This window comes from Anticarsia gemmatalis, chromosome 18 (assembly GCF_050436995.1).
Source record: "Anticarsia gemmatalis isolate Benzon Research Colony breed Stoneville strain chromosome 18, ilAntGemm2 primary, whole genome shotgun sequence".
NCBI lineage: Eukaryota > Metazoa > Arthropoda > Insecta > Lepidoptera > Erebidae > Anticarsia > Anticarsia gemmatalis.
In genome coordinates this window covers 4,074,741-4,095,193 of record NC_134762.1, presented here as the reverse complement: position 1 = coordinate 4,095,193, position 20,453 = coordinate 4,074,741, and the positions used below count along the sequence as shown (strand labels likewise).

General features: G+C 33.7%; 2 protein-coding genes across 3 annotated transcripts in view; one reads left to right on the top strand and one right to left on the bottom strand.

The window, feature by feature from the left end:
* LOC142980622 (carbonic anhydrase-related protein 10-like) overlaps window positions 1-18,908 on the bottom strand; it is a 66,928-nt gene extending 48,020 nt beyond the window's left edge. For both annotated transcript variants that reach the window (XM_076126109.1, XM_076126110.1), the window contains exon 1: window positions 18,723-18,908. The gene's annotated coding sequence lies outside the window, so the exon portion shown is untranslated. The remainder of the gene's footprint in view (window positions 1-18,722) is intronic.
* LOC142980680 (fibrohexamerin-like) lies at window positions 1,885-4,755 on the top strand. Its single transcript, XM_076126196.1, has 5 exons — window positions 1,885-2,014; window positions 2,486-2,717; window positions 3,109-3,248; window positions 3,844-3,972; window positions 4,372-4,755. The coding sequence occupies exons 1-5, from the start codon at window positions 1,906-1,908 to the stop codon at window positions 4,506-4,508; spliced, it is 747 nt and encodes a 248-aa protein (XP_075982311.1). The 5' UTR covers window positions 1,885-1,905; the 3' UTR covers window positions 4,509-4,755.
* Window positions 18,909-20,453: the final 1,545 nt, after the last annotated feature.

Sequence of the window (20,453 nt, the reverse complement as noted above, 5' to 3'; positions counted from 1 at the left end):
ACCCTTTATTTGCTGGGCTTAAAATGCTAGGACGCTTTATATGAGCATTACTCCAGACACCCGCAATATAATTTGCTCGTCGAAATTGTTGAAGCAATTCAGATTTACAAGGAGGTAAATTACTTGCGTCGAATTTTTTAACATTTTGCCGGTGGAATTTCTCATTCACATCGCCGACTGTATACGTGTTAATGAAAAGTTGTAGCCGTGCAGCATCTACATCAATTCAGCTCAGACCATTTAAAATTTTGAAGAAATCGCCAGAATATCAAGAAGCTTTTGTTCAATTCGGAGAAGTTGAATTATCTATTGATAAAGCGAAGGAACAAAATTGTAATTCAAAAATTTATCTGCGAGTTATATAATGTTCCCGGATTAAAAGTACTTGGAATGTTTAGGAAGATACCTAAACATTCCAAGTACTTTTAATCTATACTAATTTTATAAAGCTGAGAAGTTTGTTTGTTTGTGTGAACGCGCTAATCTCAGGAACTACTGGTGCGAATAAAAAAATATTTTACTGTTGGATAGCCTATTTATTGAGAAAAGCTATAAGCTATATATCATCACGCTACGACCAATAGGAGCAGAGTACCAGTGAAAAATGTTACATAACCCGTTTATGTAACATTTTGACCTATCTCTCTTAAGTGACGCAAGCAAAGATGCGCGGGTCAGCTAGTATTCAATAATTTTTCAATTTTTATTTTTTTAATTCAATTGTTTTTCATTTATGCGTATGAATAATGCTCTTACTCTCGCACTCATAGGGAAAGTTTAATGGCGTCTAGGGGACAAAGGGCCCTGCGGAATGGTCTGTCCGCATACAGGGGGTCTTAAAATTGTACCTTTAATAACATATATAAAATTTAGGCTTGCTACTATGACGTAGTTGACCTCATTTTTTAACAACATTTAAGGCGTCTGGCAGAAGTAATGGCCCCGGGAAACGGTCTGGCAATAGTCAATTTTAATTCTACATAATATCATTAATAACATATCTGAAAACCAACTTTGCTACTATAACGTAGGTTGGGTCGTTTTTTACGCACCTTCACTCCGCGCTACCTCAGAAACGGCCCCGCTTTCAAGGTAGTGGATGTGCATACCTCTTAACAGACCCTTTATACTAACAGTCCTCAAAATTTCAGCTTTGCTAAAATGACGTAGGTCTGGCAGCTCTGGGATCTTGGTCCATTAGGTTTATTCATGGATTAAAGGTAGCATGACATAACATGACATAAATTGCTGTATTGAATTGAAAATTATCCGGTATTCACTATTAATTATGATAAAATAAAAGAGGCAGGGCGGAAGAATAGTGGCGTCAATCACCTTGAGCAGATTAATGGGGGAGTTTCCTATCACTAACGACTGTTGAGTTTTGCGTAGCCAGCAGTAATTGTTGGATAAAAAACTGATAACCATATACTTGCACAGATAGATTTTGGGAAGAAAATGTTTCCTTAAAGAGATTTTCAATGTCAAACTCTCCATATGCAAGCTATACGTACATAAGTACAAGAAATCGTGCTACAGGTTTATAGTCAAGAACAATACAGCACCGCTCATTGTTTTCTCTCTGAAATACACCTAATTATTTAATATGTATGCTGGATGCCTAAATTATAGCAGATTTTTATGCGATAAGATCACGCACATAGACTATTTATGAAGATATCCATCTTTAATTATAAACGTTTGCTCAGTTAAGTGGACCTTCCGAAAAACAATGTTTAATATGCAATTATGTTAAATCAACATAATGAGGCAATTTGTACGCTATGATCACTTGCGAGCAATTGAGTATATCCTTTGAAATCACTAAGTGTGCGTATAAAATGAATTGGCTTGTCTAAATTATATTGAAACGTTTAAGCTTGATTTGAATACGTGCATGTAATAATGAAGATCTTTTTATGTTTTGTATTTTTGATAACGTTTTGTGATTGTCTTGAAGACATTCAGGCTTCTGAAAATTATTGGACAGGACACGATATACCGTTTTACAAAGGTAAGATTCAATAACTTATTTTTTTAATTTTAGTATTATGAGACTACTGGTCATGCCCTGCAGTTTTGATTGTTCTGCTCTTTTGCCGCCTCAGCGAGATGTTTACAAGTCTAGCTTACATAAGAAAACTGATTTTTGGATTACGATTGGCAATCCCAGAGAGTAACGCGTTATAAACTAAATAACTGCTTCTGATTTGAAGCGTAATTTTCGTTTCGTAGCTTGTTTCTTGTAATGCGAAACTATTAATTCGAGACAAAAACTTCGTTACTACGCTCACAAAAAGCATTTTCAAATTTATTTTGTTGTATATGCTCGTATCGGCCTGCAACGTATCATGAAATTTAGTTGCACTCAGGACTAAAAATTGTATGATGAACACAAATTGTGCATGTACCTTCTATAAAAGTCATCAGTTTATCAGGCTACAGTTCAAAATCAGATAAAATAAGATGTGATGCATATTCACAGGTCATGATCATCATCACAGTAGAGAAGACGGGCGGCCATGCTCTCCACACGATCTGGACTGCATCAGAAGTTTCTTCGCACACAACTTCGGTTGCTCAGCCCCCCACAGATCTGCTCCAGACCCTTATTTAGTACATAACTTGCCATTACAGCTGCCTCATTGTAATATCACTTTGACTCTCGTTGATGCTCAAGTCAAAGGTATTAATACAGGCAAGATTAAGGAGTTCTTGTAAGTATTCTCATACTTTTTATCAACTGGCTTTTGCCCCCGGCTGTGTTCGTTTTTATAGTCTTAATTAAGAATTTAATTATTATAACTGCTGTGTTGTTGAAAATATTTTTTTACTTCTTCAAGATAAAATTTATCACATTTTCGATTGTTATTTAAATCGGTACTGCCGTTTTGATTCAAAAGCACGACGCACAAAACCACACATTCTGTAATATAATCGCGTTAAATTATGTTGAAATAATTAATTGGCGTTTTGAGTAGCAAATAATTGCTGATTACAGCTTTACTCAGATTTCAATATAGACTCGCCTAAAATTTTTTTTTGTACATGTTGCTCAGTATGGTCATTTTACTGCTAAGGATTCTAATAAACTGCTTAACTCTTTAGCATTGACAAAGAAGCGGATGCTCTGGTCCTAGAAGTAGAGTTCGCCAGCATTGTGGTGTACACGCCTCATACAGTTGCCACGTATTATCGTAAAGGCAAAGCGCCCAAGTCATCAGCATCAGACTCGATCATTGATTTTAGTAAGTACATACATACATAATATCACGCCTGTTATACCCGACGATGTGGGCAGATGGAGGTAGTCCATCTAGAGCACCCGTTCGAATAGCAACTTTTTTTTTTTAACGTGGCTAATGCATTAGGCTTACACCTGCAACCTGGGTGGAGTGCAGGGTTATGTGGGGCTCTCTCCCCAGAAGGGCAGGTATACCCACTAAACCGCCAGGTGTGCGTTCGAATAGCACCTGCCAAATACATACATAAGTTGAACCCCTTCGTGAACTAGGCTAGCTGTTTTTCGTCAAGGTGCTATTCGAACGGGTGCTCTAGATGGACTACCTCGGCAGATGTTCACGAAATAAATACGACATCCACGTGTCGCTATTAATAATGCTACTAACAATGTAAGCCAATTGCTATATATCCGTCATGTTCTCTCTCTAACTCTAAACTAAATAATTTAATACCAATTTTAGGAAGACAAAAAGCACTATGTTTAATCGCAAATTGAACCCGGGACCAGAAATACAATGATTGTCGGCAGTCGGATACACAGCCGAACGCGCCACTGAGAAGTCTCCTATCTTAAATTATGATAATTATTTTATATTACAGAGGATTTATCTCTAACATTAACAATAGAACATTACCGGGACCAGCATAGGTCTAAGAAACACGTCTATGCCTACTTCAATGATGCTTACCCACCTTTCAGGATTGGGCCTGGTATCACTGAGACTGAAGGTAACTTTGTTATTAAGTTTATTTATTATATAATATTACAGATTTGTTATCTACCAGGTAAAGCTCCTCTTATGTTAAACCGTTCGGGGTGATACTTGTAACTAATTTTTTAACAGCTTATTTTTGAGTTTCAACTATCTTATTTTCTAAATTTCATCACAATAGATTCAAAAGTTCTGCCGCGAAAGTGTGAGAGACAAACAGGATCAAACGTAGGCTACTTTTTGAAAGTATGTTCGAAAATTTTTACGCAAACAAAGCCGGGAGAGGCAGTCTATGATCAAATTACAATGACATATTTAAATGCAAAATAAAGTTTCAGAAGTGAAGTTTCTTACGAATAATTGTCACGGACCTAACAAATGAAATAATTCAATCAAATGATTATTTTTCTTTCAGATCCCATACGCATAAGGATGAACAAGAAATGGATGGGTCATATGGCTCTGAGTGCCAGAGAAGCGTTCTTAAGCCAAGGTCCTGTTTACATGGGAGCGTACATGCAAAGCTACATCTGCGACCTCAGACACATTTAAAACTAACTTCAATTCTAATAGAGTAGTGATGACAATATTTCCACAAGTAAAAAAATACAGGATGAACAGTCAATGCGGCACAAGACTTTAATTAATAATAATTTAAAGAAAAAACATTGCCCACCATAAATTAACCACACCACTCACATTTGACGTATTTAATCTTTTTCTATTTAATAATGATATTTAAATATACGCTCTATAATTTTTATTGTATGTATGTATTATATCATGTTTATTAAAGCGAGCTTGTGTGTTATTTCAATACAACTAACACCATCTAGCGCTGGACATCAGAACTAAGAGGTGGAGTTAAAATGCCTTGAATCGCACATCGGAGCTTATACCGACTAACAATATTCACTAAAATAATTGTACTTTCCAGTGGATCGAAACGTATAAAACAAACATTGTTTCGTAGCTTTGATTAACAATACTCTATAGTACAACTACTTTTTAAGAGCCTTGTATCTACAAGATTGACGAACTGTGTTTAAAAAAGTCCACTAATAATAATTATAATTGAAAATATAAATAAATATATATAAAAAAAGGAATCGTAAACAAAACCTTTTGAACCTCTCAACCGTTGTGTCTGTTGTATACGTGTCAATAGCTTCAAAAGTGAATACGTTACTTTATATCGACAAATCACGCGAAGGAAACTAGGCTGAAAGTTCGATGTATGGAAACATAATGTTATTTTTTAGGCCTTCGAGTATTTAGGTTTCTTTTTGTTAATATGAAAGTAGAACAAGGTGTATAATAGCGATTCTTTACCTTTGTCCTGTATATATATTTTTTATTAAATCGACTAAAGTAGCGCGATTGTCTACCACTATCAACTATGGACAATAGGCTAGCTTTCGAGAAATTTTATATGAAACTCGAATCAGCGCTGCTAGCGGGTGGCGATGAAAGTATTTTCGCAGTACAATTGAAATGTCAAATTCTCGATACTCGTTGGAATCGACTGTAGAGAATCCCGTTATAACTGGTTAATTTTTTTATAAGTATTGGTCCGTCCGGCATGTTTATCATACATTTGCTGTCACTATATCTACCGGTTAGTTTATCTGAAACTTATTCCTCAAGCTTAAACTTTGGGGCGTTTTTCTACAACTATCGACTATAGAGCTATACATTTTGTTTTAAAAATTGATCAGAGCCCCTCTAGTATTCTCCGTGAATTATTTTTTCAAGTAACTTTAAACATTGAACGGTCACTACCTGATAGTGCGGAATGTGGGGACTTACAATACATGTTTCATCTGTACAACTAAGTATATTATTTTAGAAAATCTCACTAAGATACGAAATTAGGACTACCCTTATCTTAGTAAAACGCGATTATTCTGTTTAACCCATTACTGTACCACTGCTGGACATGGGTTTCCTCTTGAACTAGGAGAATATATTATTCTTATATTGATTTCAATAAAGGTGCAACATACATAGTACAACACGATATAAAACGTAATACGACCCAAATAAACACACAAACAGACAATTCTATGATATCAGTATAGATGTTTTACCACCATACATGGTGGAATACAACGTCGTTAAGGTACAGTGAGTTCAGTGCAGCGTTGATACCGTGTCACTCCTGGGAGTCGAACTGTTTATTATTTAGTGGCGGGAGGTAGAGTGCAGCTCACCAGATATCATCTTTGTTTATTCAACTAATTGTACATACGATACACTCGCTAGATTACATTGTACTTTTAATTTTTGTTTTAAGTGAAATTATATTATACCGTGTAGTATTTGATTCATGTCTGCTGCTGGTTGCTCAAACGAGGCTGGTGTAGGCTTTCTTATATGAGTATATTGGTTTAACTTGAACCCTACAAGAAAGACATACTTTCATTTTTTAATGTTTTTGTAGGATTTCTACTTATACCATGAATGGAACTTATGTTTATTTTGTCGAAATAAAATTGCGCGTAAGAAAGTTGAACCCCTGCTTTCAATCATTGACTATATTAGCTTGTGCCAAAAAAATATTCAAAAATACACGCTAAAAAGTTTACTAAATAAAGACAGCTATTTAACATAGTTATAACCAATATTGGCGCTTTCTGCCAACATTGGTTACAAGTTGTCCCTCTCCCCAAGTTGTCCAAAATCTCTACAACACAAGAGAAAAAAACAAGATCTAAATCTAGAATCTTCTACACAGTAATCCACACTTAATTTATGTTTGAAGATGTTCACAGGTGTATCCAAGTAGCAGTATCAAGCTAATCCACTATAATTAAGGCGTACAATATTAACAGAGCACGGTGCTACATCGTCTGTATTATTCAATGGATAGGGTACCAAGGAAAATGCTCAAGGATTACACACCGAGATTGCCAATGCATTATGAAAGACGTGCAACTTGGAACTTTTGATTATTTTGGGGTGTGTGTTAGGTTATTAAAGATTACTGTGAGTTGATGTTTAAACTGCTGTAAGGTAAGTTTGTAAGATGTGTGTAATTTTGATAAAATTAAAAATCAGTCAGTGTTTGATCTATAGAAATTACTAGTCTATGCCTATTCCGGGTCTTCGTTTATCACATTAAATATTACTGTGCGTAGCTGATGTTTAAAATGTTGTAAGGTATCTAACTAACTTAGTAAAATGTGTGTAATTTTGATGAAATTAAAAATCAGTTAGTTGAATCTATCGAAATTACTAGTCTACACATGATTTTGGTCCATTATATTTAATTCGGTTCAGCATTTTAGCGTTTTATTGCCAGGTTTATAAAATTAATAGGCTAGCAAAGAGTGGTAGGAGTAATTTTTTTGGTCTATGTTCAACCCGAGTAACAACATGCTACTAATAAATTTAATCAAATTGGATCAGCAGATTAGCAGTGTAATCGTAGTAGATATACCTACTGACAAATAGAGATACTTTATTATCTATACTAATATTAAAAAGCTGAAGAGTTTGTTTGTTTGTTTGAACGCGCTAATCACAGGAACTACGGGTCCGATTTGAAAAATTCTTTCAGTGTTAGATAGCCCATTTATCGAGAAAGGCTATAGGCTATATATCATCACGCTACGACCAAAGGGAGCAGAGTACAAGTAAAAAATGTGACCAAAACGGGAAAGAATTTCACCCATTTTCTCTAATGTGACGCAAGCGAAGTTGCGCGGGTCAGCTAGTTTAAATATAAGAATATAAGATCTTGAAGAATCTAATATAAGAATAAACAAAATTGCAGTGATAGCCGAGTGGTACAAGTTGACACCTCCCACGGAAGTGGTCGCAAGTTCGAACCCGAGACAACACACCAATGACTTTTCGAAGTTATGTGTGTATTAGAAATAATTATCACATGCTCCAACGGTAAAGGAAAACATCGTGAGGAAACCTTGCATGCCTAAAATTTGTTTAATATATTTATTGAGGGCATGCAAAGTCCCCAACCCGCACTTGGCCAGCGTGGTGGACTCAAGGTCTAACCCCTCCCTCATTTACGGGAGGAGACCCTTGCCCAGCAGTGGGACAGTAATGGGTTAAATTTATTATATTATAAACAAAATTCAGAAGCGGTATGAAACTTTTTTCATTATTCCTACAAAAACCAAACAAATAAACCCACCATGAAATAACCATTGTTCGTATCTAAATTAAAATTGATACAACGCAACTGACGCAGCGGTTTCTAAGGCTTTTGTTTCAAAAAACAGATGCAGAATCATTAATAAAGCTAGTTAATTAATACTAATTATGTTATACAAAAGTTAATGTGATGGGATGAGTCGACGTTTTCGTTAATGTGACCTCGTATAGTGGGTAACTCATTAGTTATATAAATTGTAATAATGTAATGTGATACTAGTAGCTCACCACGACTATGCCTTACTTATAGCGAATTTGCACATAAATACGGCAGTTATATACTCCAGTATGCGTTTTGGGGTTCATAACTTGTGTACGTCAAATTTATGGTTACTTTTCAGTACATTGTTGCTTTGTCGTAACGTGTTAATCACTATAATCAAAGAGAAAAACCAATGTCCTTTTGTACCATATAACTTTCATGTAGTGAAATATATTTCAATACGTTCAGTGTCTCTAGAGATTTTACTATACTAACAATCTCAATAAAAAACCATCATCCTATCCTACTAATACTATAAATAGGAATGTTTGTGATGTAGAAAGTATGTTTGTTGCTCTTTCACGCAAAAACTACTGAACAGATTTTGATGTATGGTACACACATAGTTTATAACCTGGATTAACTCTTTTATAGAATTTAACAAGCTAACGTTTTACGTGGTTTAATTTCAGAACCTTCATAATCCGTTTAAGGTTTTCTTTTAACATTTTAAAATAAAAACACTTAAAACCAACAAAAAAAGTGCCATAACGAATAAAAAAGCATTAACTGCCCATTTGTAAAATCGGCGTACATTAAACCGTGAGTTTTAAACCGGTACAAAAGATTGTCGTACACATTAGAGTTAATTACTACGTTCGTACACCTAATCAGGGATATGAGGTTCACAAAGGACATCCTGTGCCACCGCCGGACACAATACACATTGTTAATACAATGTAAACGTGTGTGAAGGCTTTTCACGGCGTTTGGTAGAAAATACTTGAACATTTTTGGTGGTTTTTTGGGATAATTAAAGAATATTTTGAGGTTATTTGGTTTTGTGGGAGGATAAGGTTAGTTAGAGAATAAATAGCCATATAAGGAACAAGGATGGTTAATAGAAATTAAGGACTTATTGTTAAGTTATATTAAAATACAAATAATTTAGTTACAAAGAATTAAATGTAAATATGCCCTTGCTATGCCCCTGATTCTCAAGCGTAGAGTCTATAATATAAGTTCACAAAAATACCTTTTATTGTATTATTTCCTCATCTTTTCTTATTTATTTTGACTTAGTGTTTTAAACGTTCCAAAAACTTTTATAAGAAGCGATTACATCAATTGATGATGCTGATGATTTCTTAGTCGCATGCCGTAAATTGCAACGTAAGCCTCAAACAGCTTTGTAAAATATTTTAAAAGAAACCTAGCAATATAACGTGCACACATATTGTATTTAAAACTCCCCACACAAACAGAAGTGGTAAAGAATAAGGAAATTTAATCCATAAGCCATAACTTTGGTAAAAAGAGCACTTTTACAAGAGAGCCTGCTTTGCCGTGACTGCGTCAAAAAGTTGATCCTATCTCTACAACGAATTAAGAACAAATGGATATGGCATTTGTTTGATAACTGCACGTTTGGTGCTGTGTTTAACGTGGTAATCTCGGCCCAATTACCTTTGCGTGTGATGGTGTCCAATACCTAGGACAAATATTTGTGTAATGAGCACGCGTATCTAATTTGAGTTTAGATGATGTATCTATACAGTATTTTGAAGTAGATACTTAGCTCAGTTTAGAATGAGATGCCCATATGTGTTATATGATTTTTCAAAAGATTTATTTAACTTATTAACATCTGTATACTATGTGTGATTCTTTGAGTTGCCATGTCACTATGTACCAGATGTCGTGGTTTTGATTACTGTACGAATAATTTAAATGTAAGAACACAGATAGCTGTTATGGTACTCGTTGAAGGTGAGTCCGCAAATGGCTTAACTTGATTTAATTACATGTGTGCAATTATACATATGTAGGTACGATGGGAGCTAGAAAAATTTAATTATAAGAAAACCTCTCTTTTTCAACATTAGCGAGGTACATTTTCCGGCGATTATCAAAATTAATTTACACCCCTAAGTCCCCTAGTGATAAGTCAGCGCATAATACCACATCCTTACATCAAACATGAACGTCGGCAGGCGTTTATAAGTTTTTTCATGAAATTGAGTGCGGGCGGGCCCGTTTTAATATAATCGCTCATCTATTCACCTCGGTAACAATATGACAAACTTTCACACGTATTGCGACCTTATTCCAACCTTTGAGAGTTTTAGACACGAATTATTAGGTTAAAATGTAATTTTTATATATTTTTTGCTCAATTTTGGTCCCCGTTTTAATTGGATTTAGAGATTTCGGTTTTTGTATAATAAGTTTAGGGATTTTTGTGAGGTATTTGCTTTTTTTAATTGAGTAGATTTGGGACAAAGATTAATTGTTAAATAGACTAGAATTGAAAATAAAACTGGATTAAATTAAAAAATAATTGAAATTTACTCTATTTAAAGAACATTAAGTTTTATTCGCTTTTTTAACACTGTTTAAGGCTTAGCATCTGGTAAAATGATTCCGACTAATCATTATTTAGTAAAAATAAAAAAGTTATACAAATAGTAATAAAGAAACATTTTTACCACACTTTACGTAATATCCCATTACTTAACATCACTAATTTAAACTTTCTTTCCATAGCTTGATTACAGCAGGACTGCTGAGCTGTATTCGAACCTACTTCCTAAAATACAAACATTAAAACAAACGTACTATTACTCTTACCACATTGGTTCCAAATACAGCTTTTCTACTTTGTAATTAGCACGATGAAACGACGCGAGAAACAGCAAACAGCAAAGCTTATCAATTATGTTTCATTAGCCATCGAACAAATCACCAACACTAATTAATTTAAATTAACTTATTAACATTACAAATTGATCAAAAATATGGATGTCTAAAATTGCCGGGTTACAGTTGCACTCACTGATACTATTAAACATTTTCTACAGGAATCATCAATTAATTTAATATGTATAAAACTCGTCCTTTACTATGTGACTGACTTATTGGGTGATGGACAAAGCAAAGCCGAAACCACTGAGCGTATTAAGTTGGATATTGGTATGAAGATTTCTTAAAAGCGTAGAGGAGCACTAGTTCTTGTGATATAAAATTAAAAGTGAAACCAATAAGTCAACTAAGAGCAAAGTGTCAGCGGTCCTTGAAAAAATTAAGATTAGTTTTCTCATTCGCATGCTGACGCGACCTGGATTATAGCCTAAGCCTCTTATTCATAAACATGCTATAAACCTTCTTTAGTTAAATAACTACAATAATATGTTTGCTATTTTTCATTTCGCTAAGGAGTGGAAGAAACTAAACACTTATAGCCTTTCATAACTTCATATATTTTTATGAATAAGAGGGTAAATGTACAAACCCCGATAAATTTATTGAAAGTCTGCCATAGTTTTGTAAAAAATCTATCTATCTTTCGTCGTATGGTTAGTGGTCAACCTAGTGTCAAAGTTGTTCAAGCCGCCCGACAGGCTTTTGACATGGCTTAACGACTGTTATCTTAGTAGACAACAACCGGGACCGATTTTTTACGTGCTCTCCGAAGCACGGAGACGCTCAGTTCAAATACCGCTATGCGGTCACCCATCTGTACAATGACCGCGCCAAAGGTTGCTTAAGCCACAGATCGTTTACCGACTGGTGAGCACAACTGGCTATGAGCGCCTCGAAAATAAAATGTAACGTAATGTAACTTGTAGAAAATAAAATGACTATTGCTCACAATATCGCGTCGCTTATGATTGAGTTAAGTGTTACCGACTCTCGAGTCTTTACCGTCGGCTTGTCCTAGCGCACTCTTCAAGATAAACAGAAATATCACTTTAATTTATACCTAGATACATCGTTTTCAGTTATGTTTGTGGATGTAAGACAACCCGGAATAAAGTTCAAACTTGACCTTGTTGCTCCATGAGTTTTTTTTCTTGTCGGGAGCCGATAACAACGTTTGCTCTTGAAACATGCTGTAATTTTGGATTTCATCGCCTGCTTAATGACAACACAACACTAGCAATAATATTACAAAAATATTGCAATCTTAACTCAATATGTTGCTAATTAAAACCATGTAAAATGTATTGATGCCCAGAGCAGGGGTTATTGTTGTTATAATGTCAATTTCGGGACAATGTTATTGCCAATAAACATCATCATATGTTTGAAAATATGTTTATTTAATTGTGATGGAATAAATAAATAGAGTTGACATAATTTCTACTTATTTATTCATAACAATATAAACAGGGCCTGATAACCTTTGATTGCCATTGCTCGTTCACTGGGACATGAAGATAAACTTATGTATTGAGTGTAAATATTTCGGGAATCGAATCTGAGGACTCGTGTACCATAATGTGCAAACAACTGTTTGGCCCATAGAGTCCCGATGAATTAAGGTAACTAAAACTATCTAACTTTATTTCATGTTTGTTGTTGTTTGTCTAGTAGGTATCTATTAGTTAATAATTTTAGATTCACTAAAACGAAATTTCCTTGGAAGTTTAGGTGCCGAAGATCCACCATCAATGTGGTAAATACATGGCTACCGTGATTGAACTACCATTACTGGTAATGCCACCTAACTTGCTTTCCCCCCAATAGAAGTCGGTTATCTTGAAGGGTTTTTCTCCTAGTGAAAAGAGGTAGTCTATGATTGGTAAATACATACTTTATGTTCAATGTAATTATGGTTTATCTATACATAGTATAGTCAGTAGTCAATAATTCAACGTGCCGTTAGGTTATTTACGATCAAAATAAATTATATCGTGTGAAAGGTTATCAGCATCTTGTGGCAGACTTCACTCTGTATACTACGTAACTCACTAGTGGCATAATAATGTTCAAAATATGACCAGTGTAGCGATCATTTGAACTCCTACCACTATTGACTATCGACCACCACCTACATGCCGGCAAAATCTATGAAATGTCGTATGAAAATCTGATCAGTGTGTCTAACGGGTCGCGTGGGAATTATTTTTTTAAGCACATTTTAAATGTCAAGCTGTCGATATTCTACAGAACGGAGTGTATAAAATTGCTCTACTTAAAGCCAAATATAGTATTTTTTATAACGGACAAATGCTATCGCACGCTCATCAGCAATTTCAGCCATTTAAGTAGTGCGATTCTCTACCACTATCATAATCAAATTGTATATGAAAATCTGATCAGCGCCTCTAGCGGGCCGCGTAAAAGTAATTTTTGAAGTACATTTTAAATGTCGAAATACCGACTGGGCATACTTATTTAATAACAAAATTTACAAAAATGCTCTCTGAAGGCAACAGTTAATGAATTAAAAAAACAACGATGATAAAGTAATACGTTTAATTTCGTACCGAGTAAATACTGATGAAAATTTTCAAATTAAAATAAGGCGAGTTAATTCATGTGTAATGAAAGCAGAGCTAATAATATTAAAACATTGCTTGCATACGTGATAAAACAAACTGTTAAACATCGATAAATCCACGAAAATATATTAAAGCCATGTATACGCATAATTTGTTGACTTTACATTGCATTTCATATTTCACTGTAAACAGTTTTTTGATGTATAATCGTAAAAATATATAGGCATGTATGGTATTACGTCATTTGACTAATATAAATCAAATATATTCTATTTTAACCATGATAAACATGATATATAAATGCAAAAATCTATCTGTTTATTTGTAACATTTTCATAGCTAACCCGCTAAAACGATTTTGATGAAATTAATTTTGAATAATGTTAAATGTCTTTTTCGATATGCACTTAATCCACGCACTTTATAACAATCAGTGGAACATACAAACAACCAGAAATATATCTTAATTTACATAGTACGTAGTACTTTTGCTATTATAATTTTGGTGAACGTTTCGTCACGATACGAAAATAACTGTTTTAATCAAATCCTGGATGCGAATTGGTATCAATTACCTAGAAATGAATTATTTCTAGAGTTCTGACAAACCACTGTACAGTTTTAGTTGAATAAAACTTGTTATGAGGAAGAGAAATATTTTTAGCACCTTTTACTCTCAATATGTGGAAATAGCTTTGGTGAAATTCTCACAAATCCGTATATTGCTGTAGAAAATAAACGGTATTTTATTATATTTTTGACTGTTGACAAAAACGAATACCTATAGTTTTTGATAGAATGCTAATAATAATAACATAGAATTTTTGAAATAAACCTCTAAAATAATAAGAAGTAAGCTCAATCTCATAACTCGAGTCTTTTCCATCAAGACATTGGTAGGTAGTAGTTCACCATGCTTCCCGTTTGAAAATTATAGATTTTTTCAAAATCGGTATAGATATAACCGTACAAAAAGGATTATACCAAAATTTTTATAAACGATAAAGTTAACTAAAGTTTATTTCCGTATATTTACCATATAATTTTTCTCTATATAACTTCTTAACTTAAACCCAAATAAAAACCAAAATTTAGTTATTTTTCTTCAATATTTACAATATACACAAAGGCAAAACACTTAGTTATTAATGATATAATTAAGGTTTATAGTACTACACTTATGAGTGTTTCAGTAGTAGTAAGATTCGTTGGCGAGTTTCATAAGTGTGTGCGCGATGGCTGCCAGCCAAATATCTTCAGGTTTAATAACTTGTTTAACTTTTACATCTTAAACTTATGTTTCTTACCTAATAAAACAGTATTTTCTTATTAATACTATAGCAATAAAATAAGCTTTAAGTGTATTTTACGAATAAACCAATGACTTGTGCGACGTTTTAAAGAAAGCCGTGAAAAGCGCTACAGTTTAGATGGTCGCTATACATCTGTTGTTACTGTATTCCGATGACGGGATATAAATATGATTCGGATTTGTCTGTTATTTGTACGTAGAATTAACACACGAGACGTTTTTAACAGATTCATACATATAACTTTTAGAAAAAACTAGCTGACCCGCGCAACTTCGCTTGCGTCAGTTAAAAGAGAATGTCATAATTTTCCCCGTTTTTGTAACATTTTTTACAGTTACTCTGCTCCTATTGGTCGTAGCGTGATGTTATATAGCCCTAAATATTCCTCGACAAATGAGCTATCTAACACTGTAAATAATTTTTCAAATCGGATCAGTAGTTCTTGAGATTAGCGCGTTCAAACAAACAAACTCTTCAGCTTTATAATATTAGCATAGAGAATGAATTACTTAAAATTTGGTTATGTAGGAACCGGCTCAAAAAACTGAAGTATATTCAAGAAATAAAGATAAAGACCGCAACTGTATAAACTTTGTACAAAAGTAATTACCAAAGCGTAAACTCCCGCTAAATATTATTAAACGTAGCGCTAGAATATTGTGTGAACACTATTATCTCTTTAGAACGGCTTATGCGGCCCCTAAGTTATGCATTTGTAGTACAAACGCGTAAGTTGGGGGCCAGTTTCCGAATTGTTTCAGTTAACTTCTGATATTGCGGATACGAGTACACTTGATTAGATCCATTTTGTGTCTCTGACTTTGTGCCAACTTGTATGAGCTTGTCTTATGTAACTAGTAAGTATTTTACTTTTATTTACTACTTAAATAATTTTATAAAGTATTTATAATATAGATAAAAGAATTTTTGATGAAAAAAAGCGACTTTGATAAAGTGTAGGCAGAGACAAGCTATATTCTCAAATCGGCGTTTAATTGTTGGCGCTATGTTATACAAGTCAGGTTTACGGAAAAAGCTCTATAGCGATTTGATCGACTCAAGAATTAATCCAAAGAAGTTGTTATCAAAGCAAGTAGCATGTTTGACGGCCTACGACGGCAACGTGTCCGTAGTGTGCTGATCGGTGGAAAATATCATCAATATAAATATGTAGTACCTATCTTTGCATAAAAATTACTATCGCATGGATTTACTAGAATTCTATGAAGAATTATTTATTGATTTGTGCCGACAATTAGAAATACAACTTTTATTTACGGCAAAAGGCTTAGCTGTTCGAAACATTGTACCCAAATGGGTTATACAGCAGTTCGTATACATTCATTATACATAGATATATCGAAACAGCTTCGGTATTCAAAGGAGCAACTATCCGAATATCCGCATTAGGTGCATTTCTGTGAAATTCACCCACAATACGCTCTCACATTATGCTCGCTTATATTGAAACAGTACAAAATGCCACACAATAGAACCGGGAGAATATTTTTGTTTGAAATATGAGGCCCCGTGTTTAGGGGGATAGGTTATATGGTTATACAATAAAGGTACGGGTTTAATGAGAATTACTTCTGGTCTACATTATAATCACCAAAGAATTGAGGGTATCAAATAAATACTCATCACTATAATTATAATCTATAACAGTCGCTTTCCGCTTTTCGTCACTATAATAATAAATAATAAATATTAATAAATGTCAAATACGTGTGTATTACCTATGTATGCTTTGATATTTTAAACAACGCAACGAATTTTGATGCGGTCTTTTTAGTAGATAGGGATTCAATAGGAAGGTTTACATGTAAATATTGTAAAATAACTCTTAAAACCGTATGAAGCCGAGTCGGGCCGCTAGTATTTAATGAAATAATTTCTATGTATTACTTTCCCAATGCTGGGCATGATTCTCTTAAAGTGAGGTAAGGTATGGGACTTTAGAGTCTACTCTCCCTAGATTTATTAAAAGTTCGTGCTTCAGTCCTTGCCGTCCAAGTGCGGGTTGGAGACTTTGCATCCGTACAAAAATGTTGGTCGACCAATGTTGTATTATTGTTAACTTTTCCTACTGCGGGGCCTTCCCTTCTCTATACTAATACTTATTTCTTGCTGACATAAATTGTGACATGCGTGCAACATATTAAATTCTTTGGTTATTTTTTGACATTTCATACAAATATGACTATAGGTATTAAATATCCCTGTGTTTTAATTTGGAACTCGTCACGTTTTGCCCGCAAATTCCTCTTAGTTTAATTAAAACATATTCTAGTATTAAGCAGTAAATTGCGTACAATAAATACAGTTTAATTTGAGACAGAAAAATCTGATTTTTATGATGTGGTTTAAGTAAAGTTTAACTTAAAAAATAATTGGACTAATTAAAATAAAATCAACAAGGACTTTTGTTATTTTATTTAAATATTTAATTACTTTTATTTTAAAGACAAATAGAACTTACGTGATATATAACTATTTCTTTAAATAACCTTGATTTACAATAATAACCACTGATAAGATGTCATACGGTAATTACATTTAACCTAAAGGTTAAAATGTGTTTGCGATTCCGATAATCGTGGCATTACGCTAGTCAATGTAATAAATATTTTGCTGTATTTGCTGAACTATTCATACTAGTTATTAACTGAACGTTTATGACCATTAAAAATACTGAAATGCTTATTAAAAGCCTTTTTTTGAAAAGGCAGGAGTTAAAATAATGTTAAACTTATTTTTATTGAGCTAAAGTCAATATTTTCGGAATAAAAACGTGCAATAAAAATTTGTTTTAAACAACTTACTTTAAGGTATTTATGCAGCGAATAATAGAGGTATAGTTTCCAAAATACATTTTCGTTTGCATTGTTGCCTCTAATATCTATTTCACGTACATATAAGTATATTGATGTTAAATTGAGCGGTCCTTTCAATTCACTTACGTGAAAATCAATAGAGCAGAAATTCACTCAACGGGTGACACAGAGGACTAAAATTAAACTATGATGGCTTCAATATGAAACTTAGTTTGATAAATTGAGTTTAAAATTGTATTAGAAACTGTCTAGGTGGGAGTTTTATAACGGTTAGTAGTTTAATGATTAAAAAATAGAGTTTTTTTTATTACTTTCGATTTAGCCTAGATATTTTCATTGTTAAAAAATAAGTTTAATTGTAGATTAATTTAACATTTCTTTAGATTTTCACAATAACTTTGAAAGACTTCACAAATAAAATAACTTTGATAGTGATAAATTTATTTATATAATAATACATTGGCCATAAAGCAAGCAGAATTTTATTCGGAAAATTAATTATTATTTAAAGTGTTTAAGAATAAAACAATAAAAGTCTTACGTTGTTTCAAGTGAGCTTGAAAGCCTTTATACACGAACAGTTTCGTTAAAAGAAACGTGTTCTAGTTTCAGTTTGTACTGCACAAAGTAAAGTATAGCGAAAAGTTAAGAAACTGCGGTTCTTTGACGTCGTGTCTAAACTTTCAGATTTTTCCGCATAACATTTTCTTTTGGGATTTTGTTGATTCCTCTATCTTGATTTTTTAAAAGTTTTAATTGGCACACTATTAATTAATTGGTGCTTTTTTTAAAGGTTAAATAATCCAGTCAAAAATCAACAGTGTAGAAACTAAAAAATAAGTTTTATTCTCTGATTTTAGTTCAATTGTAATTTTTGTTAGCCGTATAATTTTTTTTTGCTATGTAGAAAATAAGAAAATACTCAAAATGCATAAAATTACACTTACCCGGATCAAAATCTTCTAGAAGCACACATAACACTGACGGAAACAACAAAAAACTAACACGTCACACACAAGAGAGAGAACACAGAATTGAATTCGACGTAAAGTTTTCCGCGACCCCCGGCGAGCAACAGCAAGCTGCCCCCCACACGTTCGTCCGCGCGAAAGCTCGCGGTCAACTGAGTGTATTCCTCGCCTGCCAGGCTCCACTTTCATGAAATGAACTGAAACTCTCATTACCAACCCACAATGACGTATACAACTTCACTCCACAAACGATTCTCAACTTTCTCCTTACCCGTTAAAGCGTAAAATCGAGCAACAATAAAATTGTTTTCAAAGTCCTCGGCTGTTTGTTTGGGAGGGTCGCAAGGCGGGAATGAGTGTGTCGAAAAAAAAATAAGCCAACCACGTCTCAGTGAGTTAAGGCTTCAGGGGCGGGTTTCCACTGAATATCTTTAATTAAAACCCCAACTTTGCTTCGTTCGTCGTTGTAATGAATTGAAGTTTGTAGGAGAAAAAATCTGAGTGATAGTACGATGTGACTATGAGGCTTAATAGGAAAAGCCTGCGGTAATTTTGAGGGTACATGTTGTGAGGAAAATTAATTAACAGTGAGTAGATTTTGCGATGCACCGCTTTGAAATGCAGTGTTGGTTGATGATATGTTTAGTTCATATTGTGAACGCTTTTCATTAAAGTTTTGACTGGTAATGCAAACCTCTGTAAGTTTCCCATTCCGTGTATGAATCTGCCTGTTATAAGAAATTACACATTAAATGTTGAAACAAATTGCAGTTATAAATAGGCCTTATAGATTAAAAATATAAGAATAGCTTGAAGCATTCCATATATTATTAGGTATATTTAAATTGGTTATTTAAAATAGCCAAGACACTGTTTATAATTATTAATGTGTGCATATTATTAAAGTATATTAACCAGTTTTTATATATTTTATAGGCTTTTTTATCTCGAAATCCAGACAAACTCGGTGATTGCACTATTCTTATAACACTCGTAGTTTTTCCAAAACTAACTTGGACTTTTCTCTTAGACAAGTGCTTAGCTAAACCGATTTTTAGAAAATAAAAGAACATCACAAAATTTATTCCTTGGCGAATTCGAGTCTAAATGAAGCAAAAAGTAACATTGTTTAAAACATTTTATCCCATTACTTTTGTAGTGGCGTCAACAAAAAACCTTTTATTTTGATTACCATCAACTTTATCTGAAATCAATCTTACCAAATCAGATTTTGATGGGCTCGAGGACTGGATAGAAGAATGGACTACCATCTCTTTCGTTTATAGGCGTGGTTAAAGACCGCGCATGCTCAGACCGACTATCTTAAGAATAAGATACTTGATTTTTTGCCTCTTCGCGCGATAATATATTAGATGTATACAAAGAGTATATATACATAGTGTTAGTATATACTTATGTACGAGTGTGACCTCTAAACGAATGTACAAGTTCGCTCTTTCGAGACTTATCTTGAAGGCTTTGTAGACGTATTGTTGGATTGTGACATGATCGTCTTTTGTTCTTGCGTTTCTGACGTTGAATTATCAAGTTGTATAAATAATTCATTTAATTTTGCAGTGCTGACATCAACATTATTTATATGAGATGCTGCAGCAATAAATTTTCACTTGTAAAATTGTACTTTTTTGCTTTAAAACAGAGTTAAGCCAGGTGAATATTTGTTGATTGAACGTTGATACCTACTCG

Coding starts and splice junctions, on each gene's coding strand:
- LOC142980680 (XM_076126196.1), top strand. CDS start 1,906: ATGAAGATCTTTTTATGTTTTGTATTTTTGATAACGTTTTGTGATTGT. Junction 2,015..2,485: donor CGATATACCGTTTTACAAAG/GTAAGATTCAAT, acceptor GCATATTCACAG/GTCATGATCATCATCACAGT. Junction 3,249..3,843: donor AGACTCGATCATTGATTTTA/GTAAGTACATAC, acceptor TTTATATTACAG/AGGATTTATCTCTAACATTA.